Source organism: Balearica regulorum, chromosome 2, assembly GCF_011004875.1.
Source record: "Balearica regulorum gibbericeps isolate bBalReg1 chromosome 2, bBalReg1.pri, whole genome shotgun sequence".
Taxonomy (NCBI): Eukaryota; Metazoa; Chordata; class Aves; order Gruiformes; family Gruidae; genus Balearica; species Balearica regulorum.
The window spans coordinates 61,792,863-61,812,655 of record NC_046185.1 but is presented as its reverse complement, the minus strand read 5'-3'; the positions used below and the strand labels follow the sequence as shown (position 1 = coordinate 61,812,655).

The 19,793-nt window shown below is 36.6% G+C and overlaps 1 protein-coding gene across 1 annotated transcript in view; it reads right to left on the bottom strand.

Annotated features, from left to right (window-relative positions):
* Window positions 1–19,793, bottom strand: part of DOK6 (docking protein 6) — a 254,769-nt gene that overhangs the window by 146,215 nt on the left and 88,761 nt on the right. Inside the window, exon 2 of the mRNA XM_075744536.1 lies at window positions 8,717–8,824. Coding sequence (XP_075600651.1) covers window positions 8,717–8,824 — 108 coding nt within the window. The remainder of the gene's footprint in view (window positions 1–8,716; window positions 8,825–19,793) is intronic.

The following is a 19,793-nucleotide window of genomic DNA, read 5'->3' as shown; positions in this document are numbered from 1 at the left end:
TACATACAGAGAATGGCCCCATGATCTCATCTCAAACACCTGACCCCTACTAGTCTTCAGAAATGACAAGCAGCTATTAGAGTGAATGTCAGGCTGTAGCCCTGAAAGAACTGGAGGGAACATATTTCGTTACTCAAGAGAGAAAAATTATTTGAATTTCTATCATATAGGAAGCTTTCCAGATGACACGAGACATTTTAGCTGTCAAATTCAGAAGTGTTTCTAACAAACATGCACAAAATAATACAGGTTTGCAAAGCCTGTAAACTTTGCCAAAACATGGCTAGATTTTCATGGCAAAACCAGAATATACATAACTGACACACAAACCATCATATTCTCTACTGTAAAGCAATAACACTAAAGTAGTTCAAAGAAAAGCTCTCTAGAGACTGTTTTAAGAGACATTAGGAAGATTAAGTATTTTTTCCATCACTAGAAATAACTGAAATATACTCAGGAGAGGGCAGGACCAGTTTGACACAACACATGCAGCACAGGGATGTATCAAGAACTTGTAGCAACTTTAATGACAGTTCACGGAACTATGAGTTGGAAGGGACCCTGGAGATCATCTGATCCACCCTTGAAAGCAGGGCCTTAGATTACGTTACACAGGGCCCTGCCAAGCTAGGTCTTCACGATTTCCTGTGAGGAAATACTGACCTCTCTGGTCAGCCTGCTCTGCTGTTTAGTTGTTCCCATGGCTAATTTTTTTTTCTCCCTATATCCAGCTAATTTCCCCTGAAGCAACCTCTGCCTGTTGCCTCTTGCCCTTTCCCTGCGCATACTTGAGAAGATGCACCTCTGTTTCCCACCCCAGCCACCTCATCAAAACTGGAAGGCTGTGATTAGATCCCCCTGGGTCTTCTCTCTTCACTACTGTAAACTCATTTCTTTCAACCTTTCCTCATATGTCAGGTTTTCCAACCTCCAATTTCCTCACTGGCCCACAGTTGGATCCTCTCAGTTTTTTCAGCGTCTCTCTTGAACAGAAAAGCAAGGGAACCAAAACTGGGCACAATATTCCAGGTATGGCTTAACAAGCACTCAGTAGAGTGGAAGTTTTTTCCTAGCTGAAAGTCCTCTGCCTGCTGCCTATACTCCTGCTGAGGCAGCCCAGGACATGGCTTGCCTTCATTGCTGCCAGGGCACATGGCTGGCTCAGGCTCAGCTCACTGCCCAGCAGGACCCTCGGGGCCTTGTCAGCAGAGCTGCCCTCAGTCCACAGCCTCTGTTGCTGCTTTGGTTATTTGGTCTCAGGTGCAGGACTTCATCTTCAGCTTTGTAGAAGTCATGGAGCATCCATCCCTGAAGATATTCCAAACCCAATTGGGCATGGCCATGAGCAACGTGATCTGATGGATGTTGCTTTAAGCAGGAGTTTGAACTAGATGGACCCCAAAGGTCCCTTTCAACCTGAATTATTCTATGGGTCAATAACATTTCAGAAGGTTTATATAATATTCTTTTTTTTCCCCTCCTGCTGAAATGTTTAAATGTTCCTCCCCTATCCAATTTTTTTTTACAGTAAAAGTTCAATCTTCCAGCTTGTTTTAACGCTTAATGCAACAGGAATACAGGATCCTATTTAAACAGCTGATTTTTAAGAGCAGAGTGTCCCTTTTGCTGCAAAACTGTGCACACACTCAAGTACTTCTATGAATTTACTGTAATAAGTGTACATGGATCTTCATATAAGTACCACCACTAACATGTGTGGGCGTTGCTTTGTGTTACCAGTAGAGACAAAGAGATTATCTTTACTTTTCCCATCACTTATTCCCTCCTCGATACTTAGATTCAGCCACTGATGCCACTGCTGAGGAACTCAAAGCCACCCATTGACATCACATTTTATTTACCCTGTCAATTGAAACTCCTAATTAATAGTCTGTGCCTTCAAGGTTTAGAAGGATGAGTAGAGTCCTGCACAGGAAGAGACTGATAAGGTCATTTAAGCACTTTAGGTCCATGCTTATAGGAACTCAAAGTCCTGTCAGCAAGCTCAGCTTGTAGATTTCTTCACTACGTTGTTAAGGAAAGAAGATGTTATTGCCTTAATACAATCTTTGTTAAAAGAGATTTTGTTTTATTAGTTTGCATGCTTCCCTTTGATGTACTCAGACTCTGTTAACAGCTTTATTACCAGCATAGCTTCAATTATTCCTGCAATTTGCTTTTTGGTGCATAGAATGCTTGCTTTGAACAATTATGTTGTTCAGATACTTCTATATTTTAAGAGGGTCTGATAATTACTGCAAATCTTATTGTTTGGTGTACAGAACTGAGTAATTTTACTAACAGTTATTCATTTAAATAGGGTTCATTTTAATCTCATCAGCCAAGTAATAGCTGCCCATGAAAGCAATGTCCTTTGTAACCTTCCCATACCAACCAGATGATTTTGCTGGAAGACAAGATACTACTTGAAAGTGCTGTAAACAAATATTTGAAGAGAATTACATGTCAAAATGGGGAAAAATAAGGATATAATTTTCAGGAAAATGTAGTTATCATCTCTGCTTTGGAAGACTCAGTAAAATAAGGGTGTAAAAACCACACAAAGTACATTTGGGCACCTCTTTCAACCTGAAAGAACAAAGACTTACAAAAAAGAACTGTTACATTCTCAGTTCTTTGCAGATAAAAATTTGAAAAATACTATTCAAGAACTAACATAGTCACACACGCACACATGCGTTCACTGGGCTCCTAAGAAAATACTACATTGAGATCACTATTCTGAAATTTTCTGAAAGAAGTTCTGGGCAATAAAATATGACCACACTTTTAAAGAACAAGGATAAGAGGAGAAGAGGGAAAGGATAAAATGGTCTAAATTTGGGATTTTTCTCAAAGTAAAAATCCAATATCTGTGAATGTGACCAGATCTTCGTACGGTATTCATATTTAGTTTTCAGCTAATATGAATTTTTGAGTGAATTTAACCAGATGAGAAAATAAAGACTTATTGAGGAAACTTAGTTCAACTAACAAACAGTGGAAGCTGAATGGTCAACATAGCAGAACCAGACAGGTTTGAATTTGAGATTTTGAAAAACAGAAAGCATAAACATTATTAAAAAAAAAAAAAAAAAAGAGAGAAGAGAAGAGAAGAGAAGAGAAGAGAAGAGAAGAGAAGAGAAGAGAAGAGAAGAGAAGAGAAGAGAAGAGAAGAGAAGAGAAGAGAAGAGAAGAGAGAAAAGAAAAAAGAGAAAAGAGAAAAAAGAGAAAAGAAGAAAAGAGAAGAAAAGAGAAGAGGAAGGGGAATTCAAATAATATTCAAATTTGGATGCAATTCAAGTGTTATATCTTATCACAAAAAGCACAAGAACGCAAGCCTAACAATTACGTTTTGATAGATGTTTATCCAACTTCCTTTTGAGAATGCCTTTGCATCTGAGAAGCAATGCAATATCATGAGGAATAATATCAGTGTCCCAGATTACAGAGGTCCATAAGGAGACTTGCATAACTTCTGATCTGTAGTGAACATGAGCAACACAAGAGGCTGAAGTAGACCACAATAAAGCAGAACTCTTGGACTAAACTAGAATAAAGTGTAGTCTAGTTCACATTTCTTTAGCAGTAAGAATCTTTATTTAGGCAACCTGGCAATGGCTAGAGAACACAGGGAAAAAACCCCAACAACCCAAAGGTAACTGAGTAAGTGGAAACAATCAGAGAGAAGTTCTCATAAGGATTATGACAGTGCTACTATATGTAAATATTTTCATTTTTCATTTTAGAGTTGTAATCACATTTCAGAATAGTATGGGCTAGACTGTGGCAAAATTCAGTGTTTTTCAAAGTTATCAGGAATTCACTTATCTTGAAATATTTTCAAGTGAATAACCACCTCATGGTTTAAGGCCATCTCAACTCGAGACTAGCAACTGTGCTGTAACAGAGTAAATATCTTACTGTTTCTGCATACTGAGTTTTTAAACATAAAAAGAACCTGTCCCCTTCTTTCCCTTACAAACCAGGGACTACAGGACTACAAACTCACTACAGAAACTCTGAGTGTGTGCTTGTGCGTGCACGTCCACAGGACATCTTATTGAGAAGAACTGTTGAAGAAATCACTCTAGCTGATATAAGAACTTGCCATAAATCACTGGGATAGCATTACATAGAAACATTTAATAATAGAACCACAGAATCATTTAGGTTGGAAAAGACCTTTAAGATCATCAAGTCCAACCATTAACCTAGCACTGCCAAATCCCCCACTAAACCATGTCCTTAAGTGCCACATCATAGAATCATAGAATCATTATAGAATGGTTTGGGTTGGAAGGGACCTTAAAGACCATCTAGTTCCAACCCCCCTGCTGCGGGCAGGGACACCCTCCACTAGGTCACGTTGCCCAAAGCCTCATCTACACATAAATCACCATTTTCTGAAATTAGTATTTAGCATTCCAAAAGTTTCTTCAGGACAATCAAGCAGTGAAAGAAAAAATGTAATGCAGATCCCCTTGTGTGGTGCTGGCCACATACTTAATTTAGTAGATTACAATTAGAAGGCTACTGCTATTATTTTTCTTGATTATTATATATTTTTGTGGACAGATATTATATATCATGTGCTTAACACCATCTGTTCCATATATATTTTTGACTATCGGAAGTAATTGCTAAACTGTTGTGCAATTCATTTTATTTTGCATTTGCAGATATATATAAAGCACGTCATAATCGAACATAATAACAAAAAAAAATTCTAAAAATCTTATCCTACTTTAATCTTGGTAACTTAAGACTCAGAACCTCAGAGATAGCTGATGTTGATATAATCTTAACCTTATTTACCTTATTAGTTATTTAATCTTATTTACCTTATTAGTGAAAGAGAAGCATGCACTATTGGAACTGGAGATTTTACAAGTAATGGAAGAATCCCCAGCTATTGGTTCCCATTTTGGAGTTTATGGACTACTATTAGTAATTCAGTGACCATTCTGTGTAGCTGGGGTTGAAGTATCTATGACCAAGTTTATGACACAGAGACATGTCTGCAGAATCCTCCCTTGCATACCCACACCAGAACACGCCAGTTTCCTCTACGGTAAACCCCAACACACACGCGCTCGTGTCTACTCTCTGTCTTGCACATGTCCTTTATACTCTGTCATTTGGATGCACAGGGTCTTTGGCAAGCCTTTTAATCCTGATGGGTCAGACTCTGTATTTATAACCAGTCTTAACTCTTCTGGTTAGTCGCTCTTCAAGCTCTACTTTGCTCTTTCTGGTTCTGCTTTAACAATTAATTGGCCAACTGTGCAATGTTTTCTAGTTTATTTGGATACACTTCAGGTTTTGAAAGTTTGATCTTTCATTTCTAGTAACCTTCATGTTGCTACTCAGCCGTGCTGACTTCCTGTAATGCTCCTGCAAGCCCCTCCTAATGGGTGACAGGCACTCAGTATGCCTCCAGAGCCTGAAAGAAGGTCACTTTTTGCATACCTTTTATCTTCTTTTACAAAAATGAAGGCACATGTTATTTATGCCCTCTTTTAAGTTGGTAAAGCTGTGGTGTCTGTTTTTAACCTTTTCTGATAGTGTAGCAACAGCACCCAAGAACGTACCCACCCCTGGGATGGGTGCAGAGCTATTGCCACTTCATGCCCTCTTTGGAGTAATGGGAGTAAACACAGCTGCTCTGCACAACCTCTAGAATGAATGTTCAAGGGAAAACAGTGCAGCTAAGCTATAACTTACCTGAGCAAGAGTGTAATGATCTAAATTTACAGTAATGAGAAGCTTTAATTTGATACTAGAAACTGGAATGAACGGATGAGGTATGTTTTGACTAATGAATGTAATATTCACTGTTACTGTCAGGAGGCACTTCTCTATAAGGACTAATGCCATTACTGTTATTTATAAAAAGAAAATGATTAGAAAAAAAACACCATAGCAATGCACAGCAGCATTAGAGAATTTACTGAGCAACAAATAAACCTACATATTGTCTGGATACTGGAGAGGGAGGAGGAGTCAATTTACTAAAGACGTCAGCTTATTTGCACATTAATAAATACTTATTTAGGATATGTAAACCAGAATATCTCTATTTTTATTTCTCTTAGATTTGCACTACCAGCCCTGTTTTATCCTTTTTTTTTTTTTTTTTTTTTTTTTTTTTGCCCAGAGCCCCTTCTATAACTCACATTGCCCACTACACAGGTTTATCACAAAAGTATAGAAGATATATATCCATCTAGGTAAAGTGCTTTAAACAGCAATTTGATATGAGATACATTTCAAACTCCAACGAAAATGGAAAAGTGGAGATGCTTAAGATCTTGATGACTTATAATGGGGTATTGTTTGTGATTCTAGATACTGATTTGAATGCAGATAAATCAAATATATTCATTTTTGTTATGTTTCCACTTGAGAGGTAAGATTTTCTCCTGTAACTCTGCATGAGAAAGCTATAAAACCTGCACAGTACAATGTGGTAAGACTAAGTGCTACTCCTCAATTTTCTCCCAAGGTAACCTAGACTGAAGGTCTGAAGGACATGAGTTCCTAGAGAATCTCAGGACATTCTGAGGCCTCGTCTGCACCACCCCCTTTCTCCTACTAGTTATAACGAGATTGTACAAGAATAAGGATGTCAAGGTTGACATACATATTCTTATATGAATATTAGCGTGTGATCAGAGCCTTTCACCCATTCAAGTGTGGTGTTCTTTCATAAGGAGCCAGACTTGCAACATATATTTTGATCTTCCTTAAAAAAACCCAGGTCTTTCATTTCTTCAATATTTAATAATTTTTTCATTGATTCTTAGAGTTCAAAGTTACCCTTCAACTTTGCATACCAGATGCCCTCCTTATATTTTGTGAGTGAATAAAGAAAACGAATTTTGAAACACAGCTAACAGTTTGCACTGGATAGCAATAAACATGCATTTTGAACTACTTCAAAATATAAGAAAGCAATAAGCAGCTCTAGAAAAGAAAGAAGGAGAATCCGGATATTTTCATTCAATATCAGCAATCAAATTACTATATCTGCTCCCATAACAACCTTCACTGTTCCCTCAATAGTCACGCTTGATGACTATTCACAACTCATGCACATCTACTTCACCACTATTTCATTTATCAGAATGGAGGCAATTGAGGAGAATAATCATTATGAAATAATAAAATATCCTTTAAAAAAAAAAAAAATCAAGCCTGAGAATAAGATTCAAGGTTTCTATTTTCTGATAATATAACTTTAGAAATGATTTCATGACTTTATTTGAAAAATGGGTATCATCCAAGTGAATGGATACAATTCTTTTTTCTCTACAGCCAGAAACCCAGTATCCTTTAAAATTAGAAAGAGTATTCATTTCTTGCTCTTCCCCCTCCCCACCCCCAAGGAGTGGAATAAGTGAGGAAAAAAAAAAAAGAGATGAGAAAGAACTATAACATCCTTACCATTTGCTTATGTTACATGCAAAGGGCCACACTTAATGTTGATACTACAACATGCAGCTGCAACTGTATCTATGTTACTTTTTTAGCTTCTCAAATGATTCTTACATTTCACATGATTTTTCTACAAAGACGACAGCTGACAAGAAACATATAAAGTGTTTCTGAATTCTTTTACACATAAAGTATGTTATAGGCAATAACATGCTCAAACGACAATTTAACACCCCCAAATGCTGCCCCCAAAGCCCTACATTTTCATCCTACATCTAGTACATGTCAGTCCTAAACCTGGATGCCAATATAAAACCAGAAGCTGAATTTTTGGCAATATGAAATTACTGGGGCTCTTTTTGTTAGAAAATATTCACAGGATAATTGTATGCTATTTATTTTTTATATATATACATATTTCATTTAAAGATACAAAGAGGGTACTGGAACTTAAAGGATAATTTGTAGTTCTAAGATAAAAAGCATTAGACCTGCCTTCAAGACATCATCACTCTTTCACTGCTTGCCATGTGACCTTGGCTAAGTCATCTTTGTGTTTCAACTTGCCAGTTTTAACATAATATCTAACGTTGATATGACATAAAGCTAAAGGTGACTGGATAGAAGACAACAGTACAAGCACAGGGCCCTGCCCTATTTTAGGATTAGCTAACTTGAAATCTACTGCATGTCATGGGGAGCTGATAACAGTAACTTACAAGACAGAGAGAAAAACCCATGCTCGAATATCTTGTTTTCCATCACAGAATTGATAGTGACAGAGAAAGCAGGGAGAATCTCCTTCAGTGAATCCTGAATTTTTACCTTTAAAAATCCTTTCTGTTGACAGAGCCTGTAAATCTTGAAGAGCTCTGGGAAAAACGTTACATATTCAAACAGTGTCGCCATTACAACCAAGGCATTTAGCATTTTCAGAATTTGTTCAATATTTAGTTAATAACTAAGGTTAAAAATTTGATTAAGCAGCCAATTTCACACATTTTCAAAATGCTCATGTTTAAGGAAAAAAAAATAATCAATGTGTCATTTCACATATGTTGGGGGGGTTGTGCTCATCTGGAAAAAACATTGTGGTATCTCACCTGCGTCACTGAGATTTACGGACATTTTACTGTGCTTTTAGTGTCAGGATTAAGTTTTCAATCCGATTCTCACTGTATTGTTTGCAAACTAGACATATCAAGAACATACTCTTCCCAAGGAAGAGTGGCAAACAGGCAACGCTTCAGTTCACGAGAAAGGCATGACTTACCTTGTGAAAGTTCCTGAAATATGCTGCCTTCTCATCTGGAAATTTTTCTAGCCTCCTAGGTCCTTTACTGGAAGCCTTCTTGAAAACCAACCAACAACGCCTGAAAATCTGTAAACAAAAGCAATGGATTATATCAGCCATTCTTTAAAGGTGGACACTATCACAAATGCATTCAGCTATATAATTGACGTAGAAAGAGATTTTAAAATTACAATATTTAATTTTAAAAGTCTGAAAAATTCTGAGAACATCAATTATTCCTACACAAGTAATCCCGATTCTTCAATTTATACATACTGATTGTCAGTACTTTGCAGACCTTTTTGCTTCAATTTTTCATGCATGCCAAATTTGACAATTCCTGAGATGCAAGTAAACCCGTGAACTTTGAATATGAAAGGGATTCTAAGGCTGTCATCAAGTACTTTCAGAAACCACTCCACGCAGCTCTACCTTTCACATTTATACTCTATTTCTATGAGAGTATCAATACCATTGAGAAACTTTTATTGCAGCTTTTAACACAATACAATAATCAGAAGAGCTTGTATGCACAGAAAGTTGAAATGAGCGCCAATGTGACAGTTGCTGGACAACAACATCTGGTTCTCTCACTTACTTCAATGACAAACTTGAAAGGAAAAAAATATGCAGATTATTAAAAAGTTGGGGAACACATAGTGAAAAATAAAATCCTCCAGAAAGCATAAAACAAACCAACATTATGTTCTCATTTTAATGAGAACCACACTAGATTTTGCTCAAAATGCATTTTTAAACAACTAGGGTACTTTTATTAGACTATTTACAAAGCGTTCTGGTGGTATTGCCATAACCAGACATTTGAAGTCAGGATTGAATTATCAAATAAGAATACATTTGCAGTTCAAAGAGAAGCTGATTAAGGATAATCCTCTAGACTATATTATGCAAGTAAGGGATTAGATATTAATCTAGTTTTACAATCTATGAAAATAGTTTACTTCATTCTCCTCTTTAGTACTTGCACAGCTCTATAAACAATACCATACAGAATTTTATGTTATTTCAAGGTTACATTGAAAACCAAAAAAACCTCTGCAATACTACAAAAACACAATACTAGTTAATGGTTCTACTGGCCATATATGAAGAGCCCTATTTCTTCAGAAATTCTACAAAATTTAATGACACAAGTAGTACAGTTCTATTTAATTTGGATCAGATCAAACACATCTCCCATTAAAAAAAAAATAAATCAAGGAAATAAGAGTAGGGAGAGCTAAAATGAGGAGTTTTCCCTTCAGTGTGATGCTGTCTAAACTGAGTATAAGCAGTAAATATAGTGTCACTAAGCCTAATTAACTACATTCTGATATAACACTACTGGCACTATCCTGTTGTCATTCTCTCAGATGAATGTTATCAGTCAAAATAAATGTTTCCTTTTAAAAATTTATAATTGGACTACAGTATCAGTATGTTTAATTATGAAGACTTTTGGAAGAAAAACAGCATTTATGAAATCCTCTGCAAGTATACTTCTTACAAAGCATACAAGTTTGAGGTCTTTTTTTACTAAGGTTGTAAAGTGGCAACTGTACAACTGTACTTCCTATCTCAGAGATTACTTCACCTAACCTGGGGGAAAGAAAAGACAATATCATATTTCCTGAAAAATATGACATTACACTGTGGGACATCATAAACTATCTTTATTAGATAGTACTTTCTTCAAATAACATCCTGGCAGTGTTGCAACTTATTTTACCAAAGCTATAGCACTGTTATCTCTTGATTAACCCATATTAACTCTTCACAACGTTGCAGTGCGAGAAGCTCCACTTTTGCAGGTAACACACAAGAGGATATTCACGCTATTTTGACCTTACTAAAACCAGCAGCAACAACTGTCCAAAGGGGACAAATTTATTCATTTAATAAAAGTGTCACTTTTAATAATACTCCTGGTTCTGGGATCTGGGTTGTGGGGTTTTTTTTAGTCTATGTGTATTTTCAGTTCACCTCTCTTCCTCTGAGGAATGTCTTTTCCTAAGAAGTTCTTTATCAAAGTAAAAAACATTGCCTTCATTTCAAATCTTTTATTGATTTCCTTATTTCCATTATCTGCCCTTAATGATTTACAGTCCTCTCAGACTTCTCTTTAGAAAAACAGATCAACCTACATCAGCAGTGGTGGCGGGTTTTAGCACAGCCATGGAATTTTGGACAGCTGGTGATAAGGTAACTGAAGCTTTGTGTCAATTGAAAGAGTAAGTTTTTTCAGGTTTTTTGTTTGCTCGTTTTTTAATATGGTGAAACCATATTTTCTTATGTTGCAAAGTATCAGAAAGATCCAGTCGTCAGAAGTATCCCTAATAAATGGAAAACTAGACAAGCAAAGTCAAGGAGTCAGATTTCTCCCTGCGAGGATGAGAACATTTTCCAGAAAAAAGGTCATCAAATGCATACTCGAAAGCAATTCCTTCAGGTGACAAATGAACAGGGTCTCCTGAATCACAACTTCAGTCTTTTTTTCACTAGATATCTATCTGGGACAGTGTGGAGGTGGGTTTGAGGGTTTGCAACTAAACTGACAAAATTCAAGAGGGAGGCTTTGACACTCGTCTTAGTTGGGACTTTATCCATCAAAGAAGGCTAGATGCTAGTTATCTTTAAAGACTCTCCTCTTTAGGCCTTTTCCCAAAGTTCCGCATTGGGGCAAATTCAAAGGCTTCAGCATTCAGACTGCGGGAATGACCAGCCCTTGCTTTTAAAGGAGAACAGTGACGAGCAAGAGGAGGAAACCATAAGTTTTACCCTTGGACTGTTACTGCTTCAACTTATTGACATCTGTTTTTTCCAGACCTTTAGGGAGAGGAGAGGTGTGAAGAATGCAACGGCTCAATGAAGCCTCCTAATTTGGTATATATATACACCAAGGTACATCCTTGCATTTGGAATTTACATTTTTAACCTACAATCACTTTTAAAGCTGGTATAAACAGATACAGTTCCAAAGCATTTCAGCAGCTTTTTATCTGATTACACCAACAGACAGTTTGTATATCAGTGTTTGAAAAAGCATTAGCATATGAATAAATAGGTGCAGATGTGAGCACACAGCAAACAAACATTTGCCTTTCATAAGGCACCTCATTGTTATACAGAAGCCTACTCAATTATTCACAAACTGTGAGACAGGCTTTTATCCCTGGCCTAGTTTAGGATGCCATTGGCTGTAATCAAAACTTCTGAAAGACTTCTAAAGTCCTCAGATAATTGGGGTAGCCATAGTGAAAGAAATCAGCATCAGCCCTTTAACAACAGAGAGAATGAGAATCACTTGCAGTGTTGTCTCCATAATATTTACTATTTCCTGTGAGATTTAAGTGTCTGTTTCTCACACATACATAGTTGAAGAAATGCCAAATATTTGATCATTTAATCAGTTTTACAGCATTCTTGGATGAGCACTCACTGCTCAGCAAATATGATTTAAAAATTTTTATTGATGACAAACACCATGAAATCTAACCCTATGCCTTTGTTTTTTTTCTGGTGAAATTCAGAAAGATAGCATTAAGTACATACTATGTTTAGGTTTCCTTTTATTAAAGTATCAATTAGAAGGACCAAGACTTGTTCAGTATAAACCTGAGAAGGATTCTGTTGAAATTACCTGCTGAGTTCATGGTATAGCAGAACCTCTTCAAACACCCTTCCTCTCTCTTTTATGAGATGGGCAAAGCAGAAAAATAATATTCCTCTAGATCCCACTACCTGTGCAAATATATATATATATATATCAGTAAGCGATGGCAGTAACTCAACACGCTTGTGGTCTGTTGACAACTGATTCAGCTGCCCCTTGCAATATCATATAGGAATGATTTTCATTACAGCGTACAAGCTTGCAGGGGAGAGTAGCCTCTCTTCCTAAGGATGGACTCTGAGAAGCCTCATCTCATTTGCCAGAGAAAAGGATTCCAGACCTGGAACAATATAACTTTATCATCTTCAAATTATTTCTGAAATCTTGCCAGTAAGAAATTCAACTTCTAGTGCTGCTCCTTTTCTATTAATCTTTAGAAATCCCTTTTTTATATTTTAATTGAAACACTGCAATAGATCAATTCATGATGAAAATCTCTGCATAATCTTCTTTTCTTACTTTTTCTTCTGCTTAATTCACCTCTCAGCTCACCTTTCCAGCCTGTTCATATTTTTTAATATTCTTGACTAATATATGCAAAAGTTTGGCCTCTGAATGGATCATTATTCCTCATGCTCATATCACACAGTTCTGTTTTATTGTTGCCATGGTTGTTCATAATAAATCCATTAAAAGACATATTACGGGAAATCCACTGGCTAAATTAATTTTTCAGAAAGAAGAAAAACTTTTTCCTTTTCCTAAAGTAATTTAAAACAATTGGTTTACAGTGCGAATCTTAGGCATGATTTTCCATTTTCCAGAGATTTCTAAAGCCTTTTCCTAGTCATTTACAATAAATGCTTTTCAGATTAACATTTCTTTTTATCCACAGCTGTAGCTAATAAAGCTTTGCCACTCATCACTAATATTTAGAGAAGGGATTTTTATTGACAAGTCTCTACACATTATTCCAGAAATTCCCCTTCACACTCAAAGGAAATAGAAACCTTCGTCCATATTTTTCTTTTTTTAATAATGGCGAAAAAGAAAGTTACAACACGATAAGCTTTTTTTTTTTTTTCCAAACAACCCAAGATGCTCTGAAATCTCCCTGCCCTTATCCAAAAGATAGTACAAATAGCAATCACTTTCTTGGGTACATTGGAAAACCATCTCATTTTCTGCCACTAGCTGCAGAAACATTTGTCTCTTGAAAGAAGCAGCAGTGAGTCAGCTCCTAGTTACTAACAGAAACCATTAGTGACCAGGATGGGCACCAAAGCATAACTCATGAGGCTTTTTGCTAGCATAACCCATCAAATGGTTCTCCCAGGAGGAGATATACATAATAATATTCAGTCCTGCATTTACTTCTTGTTATCTGCAGGAAAGGCTAGTTGATTCCTCCTCCCTGGCTTTCCATGAGCAGTGCTCTCCTATTAGACAAGACATCTGCAGTGCATGCATTGAAAACACTAAACCATGAAAACGTTCGAATTTACTTCACTTGTTATCTCCATTAAAAATGGATATTGGTTTTTATGGGGTGTGTGAGAGAAACACAGTATATTGTGAGCTAAATAAAACCTTGACTCACAAATTAAAAAATGTAGCATTCATAGTAAGAAAAATAAAAATAGTTGTCACGGTACAGTCATATCTAACTGTTGTTTTGACAATCACTACTTTTTGATTTTTCTGGGCATATTTTGGCAAATGGAGAAGAGATGAGAGGTGACACCTTACCGCTTCAGTGGAACTACACTTGTCACACATTCAAGTAAAATTCAAGAGAAACTGAAAAGCACTTATTATCTGTAAAAAGGCCCAAGAGGAAAATGGGAAGACAAACCCATTCATGCCTCAGCTAAAGAGTGCAAGTTACAGGGTATAAGCTATTGCTGAGTAAAGTCAATAGAAAAAGGAAACAAAACAAAATACCTCATGTTGCAATCCACCTACCTGAGTTACCAACACTTTGCATTAAAAAGACAAAAGCAAGTACTGTTGTAACAAGGCACGCCATCCCTCCCGCACTTAGGTTTCTGAGCATCTTTGAAATTAAGGTGCCTCAGAAACTGTTTTTTCCTCTCTTGAACAGCACTGATTTTCACTAGCTGCTTTTTTTTTTTTTTTGTTCAAATACAGTTACCACTGCACTAAGTGGGTGCGCTTTGGGTGGCAAATTTGGATCCGTATGAAGGAGCAAGAGAGGCGGAACACTACCGCGCAGCACTGAGCTCCCGAAGTAGCGCAGAGGTGCAGAGCAGCAGGGAATCAAGGCTGGCTCCTGCTCCTTCACCACACCCCTGGGACCTCACACATTTCCCAGCAGCAGAGCAGAGATCCTCCGCAGTCATCAGACAGCCGCTCCCCCCCAGACAGGAGAAGTGCAAAAATAACCCCTAGCCCTGCTCAGAAGCATGAGGTTACTTGCTTCTTTCAGCAGCTCCGGCATGTGGGGCCAAGACTTTACCACAAGAAGTCTTGGAAGATTTTCTCTTTTTTTATTGATTCTACTCTCCACCTGATCTTGCATATTTAATTTTTTTTTTTCCCCAAACATTACCAATCTACCACAAAGCTACTGGAAGAAAAGCAAAGCTGTTTCAACTGTAAAGACAGGATTAAAAACCCCACAAATATATCCCAAAAAGCTCACTGGTAACGTCTTTAATAAAAAATGCTGTCTGAAGGTGTGTTGTGAAGGCTATCCAACAGGGAAACATTTCACATATATGATAACCCTGCACATACCCTTGAGCTTCATTTTATCATCCTAATTGGGAAGCAAGGTTAAACCTTTAGTTTCTAAACCTTGTAGTATGACCTTTTGTAACGTTATAGAAGACAATTAGGTCTTAAAATATTTTAGTGTCATATTTCAAATCCTAAAATTTCTGATAGCATTTTTTTGTGTTTTCCAGATTGCAAATCTGCTGGCATTTACAGTTAGGAAGAGAAGAAATATAGAAACATCTGCTACAAACTGTTTCATCTCAGATTAGATCAATCCTTGTGGGCTTGATTGCAGTCAGGGAGAATTAGGATGGTTAGAGAGAGAGATGATTAGGGACAATTCACCCAGTTATAGTATACATACGTCATCTTGCTGCTGCCATAACATACCATTATAGATTCATATAGATGTTTATAATATACTATAATTTATGGTGTTATAGTCACAGGCTATACATGTAATCCATAAAAAGATTTATTTTATTATTAGAGTTCTGTGAAATCAAAGCACACCATAGTAATTTTCAAACTATTCCTATACTAACTAAACTACTGTGTATATAAACATTTTAGCTATGGAATCTAAAGTCTGTTTTTTCTGTGTTTAAAAAAGAGTGGGGGATACACTTTTGAAAAGATTTGCACACTGTATTCCTGTGAAAAGTGTTATACAATTTGATCAATCCTTAAGCACCTACAGCTTAAAAAAATCACTGTTTCTTTGCTTTGAACTGCCAGCAGGGCAATTCAAGGACAGAAGGACAGCCTACACAAATAATGCGCTCAGTCTTCAGAGCAGTCTGCAGATCAGCAGAATTTATCACTTATATATGAACTGATCTTATGGTTATTTAAAAAAAAAATCAGTTCCGGTAGCCATTTTTTGGCTTTCTGCATTTCTGACTCAGTTTTGGCAAGACTAACTTCAGTGATTCTTTTGGAGGGAAATTAATATTGTGTGCTTCATGTCTGGCCTCAGAGTAGGTGACAAAAAAACCTCAAAACAAACCACAACAAAAATTTGGTTACAACAGTGTTAGCAGGCATCCAGCAGTAAAACCCCAGAGCTTGCAATATTTTCAAAGAAATTATTATGCCCAAGATATTTCAAGGATTTCACTGAGCTTAAGCTGAATGTGTAGTAGCTACTTATGAAGAATTATGTACCCAGAATTTGTACCCCAGTTCATCTCTCCTCCCACAGGTACTTTTCTACATCTGTAATCGGAAAAAAATACTAACAGAGGAAGTTATGGTTTCACTATACTTTACTATTAAATATTAAATTTCTCAAACTGAACTGCAGTAACTAACTTACTTCACTCACCTGAAGTTTTTTAGTGGAAATACTGATTTTTTTCCCCACTTTTTATGATGTTTTACTTTAATTAGTTACACATAAATGTAGTCCACTTGAATATGACAAACCACAAATAATGGTTTGATATTCTGCAATAGAAAGCAATATTTACAGAAGAAAAGTTATAACTCCTGTCATTAGTTTTTAATCATATAGCTATATATTGAAATAATGGAAATACCACTGCAGTAAAGCCTCTTAATTTTTGACTCTTCCATAGATGAGTTTATTAAGCTGAAATGCAGTATCTTTCACGCATGTTTAGTAGACAGTCATCGCTTTGTTCTTGAAAAAATTAAAGGCTTTTAGTATACCTACAAGGGAACTTAATGCTGAGCAACAGACAAGTTGGAATTATTGAGATAGATAGATTTCTTGTTTATGTCATTGTAAAACAAAATCCAGACCTTTACACACAACCTGAAATAACCCACTTACATTGAAAGATGGTATCTATCTGCTCAAATCCCTAATATTTTATGTTAGAAAGGCAGGGATTTGTGAAAATAAGTGTTAAAAAATCAAAACCATGCAACAGAATACCTTAAAATGAAGCAGAGCTTCCGAACAGAATAGTAATCACAAACATCTGTTCTATACTACTGAGGGACAAAATCTCAAATCATTTTTACAGCTCCAATTTAGAGGGTTGCAAGCTCAAATTCAGCTTCAGAATCCAGAATTATTCTTTAGGTTTACATCAGCTAGTATTTTACCACATCTGTTCATATTTGTCTCTACATTATCACACAGAAAGCTGTCTTAGCAGAGGTATCACAGTCATCAAGATGCTGTTGTTTCGCCTGATAAAGTAAGTGGAAACAGTGTGCTTTGCATGGGATTTAACATAGCTGAGCACAGCACTAAGTCTAAAGCACTTTCCACAGTGAGCTGAATGTAAGTGCCACTGTATATTTATGTAGGTGTGTAATTTCTAACAGCAATTGATCCTCAAAGTAGAATAGGAAAGTTAGAGTCTTTTATTTGTGGACATGTGTTGTCATTTCAGCATATATCTAGAAATTCTTACAAAATCTAGCCACGCTGATATATGCGGGTGAAAGCTAACTGTAATCTATAGCTAACTATAATCTATAGGTTCCGCTATTAAATGCCTGGTCACAGTCCCAGGCACACAGGCATGCATGAAGTGTATGCAACATGTTTAAATACAGCGAGACCAAACAATATATAAATGCCAATGTAGAAGAAAAGCCCTTCAAACATCCTCTGATACACTGTACTACAGAACAGAGCGCAGATTCTAAAAACGGCATTTATCCATGACATATCATTCAATAAACCTCTGAAGTAACAGAGGTTTGTATGAATCAATCATGTTGGTTTCCTACAAATGAAATGTATCCTTTTTTATGAAGTTACATATTCTGTTTTGACTGTCCTTTAAGTATTATGGCATGTCTGCTAGATTTTATGGAGAAATTCATTTTATATAGAAAAGAAAGTGTTCTGCAAAATGAAGCCTGCAGTAGGATTAAAGCAGGACCCTACAAATAGTAATGATCAAGAGGATATCTACTATCAGTGCTGGGTTTTTTGACATTTGATCACCTGCATTACTGTAACCCATAGGTTAAATCTCCCCCTGCCAAAGAATCATAGTTTTAACAGATGCTAGTCTGTCCCCAAAGCTCTTCATTACATCTTACCTTTAACCTGATTGATGGGGAGGAAGATGAATTAACAGCTCAGGATAAGTACAAACAGTTCAAAGCTCAGAGTTACCAAGAATCCTCAGCAGCAGGAATAAAACTCATATTAAAATTGAATACTGCGGTGAAATTTTCTATAATATTCACACACAGAACTACCTGGAATTTTTAAAGTAAAAAACCAAACCAAAACAAAAATCAAACCAAACACTCAAAAAAATCAACCCTCATTTGCTCTGGGTCTTCAGAGCTAAAGAGGAACACGTACGCAGACAGAAAGATACATATTTCAAATACTTCGTTCATTTGTATTAGTGATTTGCTTTCTGCCACTCTTGTGCTACTTATTTTACAATATTTCCTGAAAATCTCTGCTTAAAGATGTTACCAGTCTGCTATTACAATGCATCAATATTGCACTGAATAAACACGTAAACAAAAGCAAGAAAAGGATGAGAAAACAAACACTTCTACACACAACTAAGAGGATTTGGAAGAAAAAGCTATAGCCCATAGCTCTTGTAACTACCAACACCAGTTCTGTTCAGCTTTTGTTGCAACAGCAAATTTTGAACAGATAAAGACAGCTTTTACTCAAAGAAAAAATGAAAGAGCTTCCCTAAGAACTCAAATGCAGCTGGTGTGTCACATTCCCAGCCATGATGTTCTGTGGGGAAACGTGCAACCACGGGGGATCGGAAATCATGTTGTTACAACCCCAGGGAAATAATGCAGAGGAAAAGCAGATCGTTTCCAAACCCAGACTTCGTAAGTCCGAAAGACCATTCTGAATTCCTTGCTCTGTACCTGGGATAGGTCTCAAAAAAGTCTGCGCAGGAAGCGTTTTAGAGATTCACCCAACATTTATCCAGGTAAAGCCACAGAAGCCATGCTTTGGCTCAGACCCAAACCAGTAACACTCAAGGCAACATAGATCAAACACCGTTTTCTTTGTTAAGGGAAAGATGGTCATTCCACCAAGTTAACAATACTATCTCAGAGGAAAAAAAAAAGACAAGTAAAAAAACCTACCCTCCCATCACTCCCACTGATTATCACCAGCTCTCCAGACGTTTTAGGAGACAAGACTGTCCTTTTACAACCATTTCCCATGGGCAGAAGAAAATTATTAGCATGCTCAACTGATGCTATTTATTTTTATATTCTCATCAACTGCATATAAATAGAAAACATCTTGATTTTTCTATCCTCTGGGACCACCTGAGGGCAGGAGCAGGTAGAAGAAGAGGAAAAAAAAATAAATTGTAGCATTTCTGGTCAAATTAAACAGACAACCTGTGATGTGCTATACAGAGTACAAACATCTAGCGTATTGGTTCAATATTAGCTAACACAAGTCCCTTTTCTCACTTGCAGTATTAAAAGTTCAGATAGGTCAACAGCAGAAAATTGTGTCACTCACTTCCCATGACTGCTGAGATGGTCTCAGCTACAAGATCTGAAGTTGTAATACATAGTCTAACATAAAAGAGAAAGAGAGCAAGAGAGGGGCAAAAGATGTTGTGTGCTCATTAGTATGAATTTGACCAGAAGCAAGATCTGTGCAGTATTTACTGGTTAATCCTCATATTTTAGTTCTGAAGTTTGAGTGAGAGTTTAAGACTTAAAAAGTAGGAGACTTTTTTGCAGATACAGCATTATTAGATA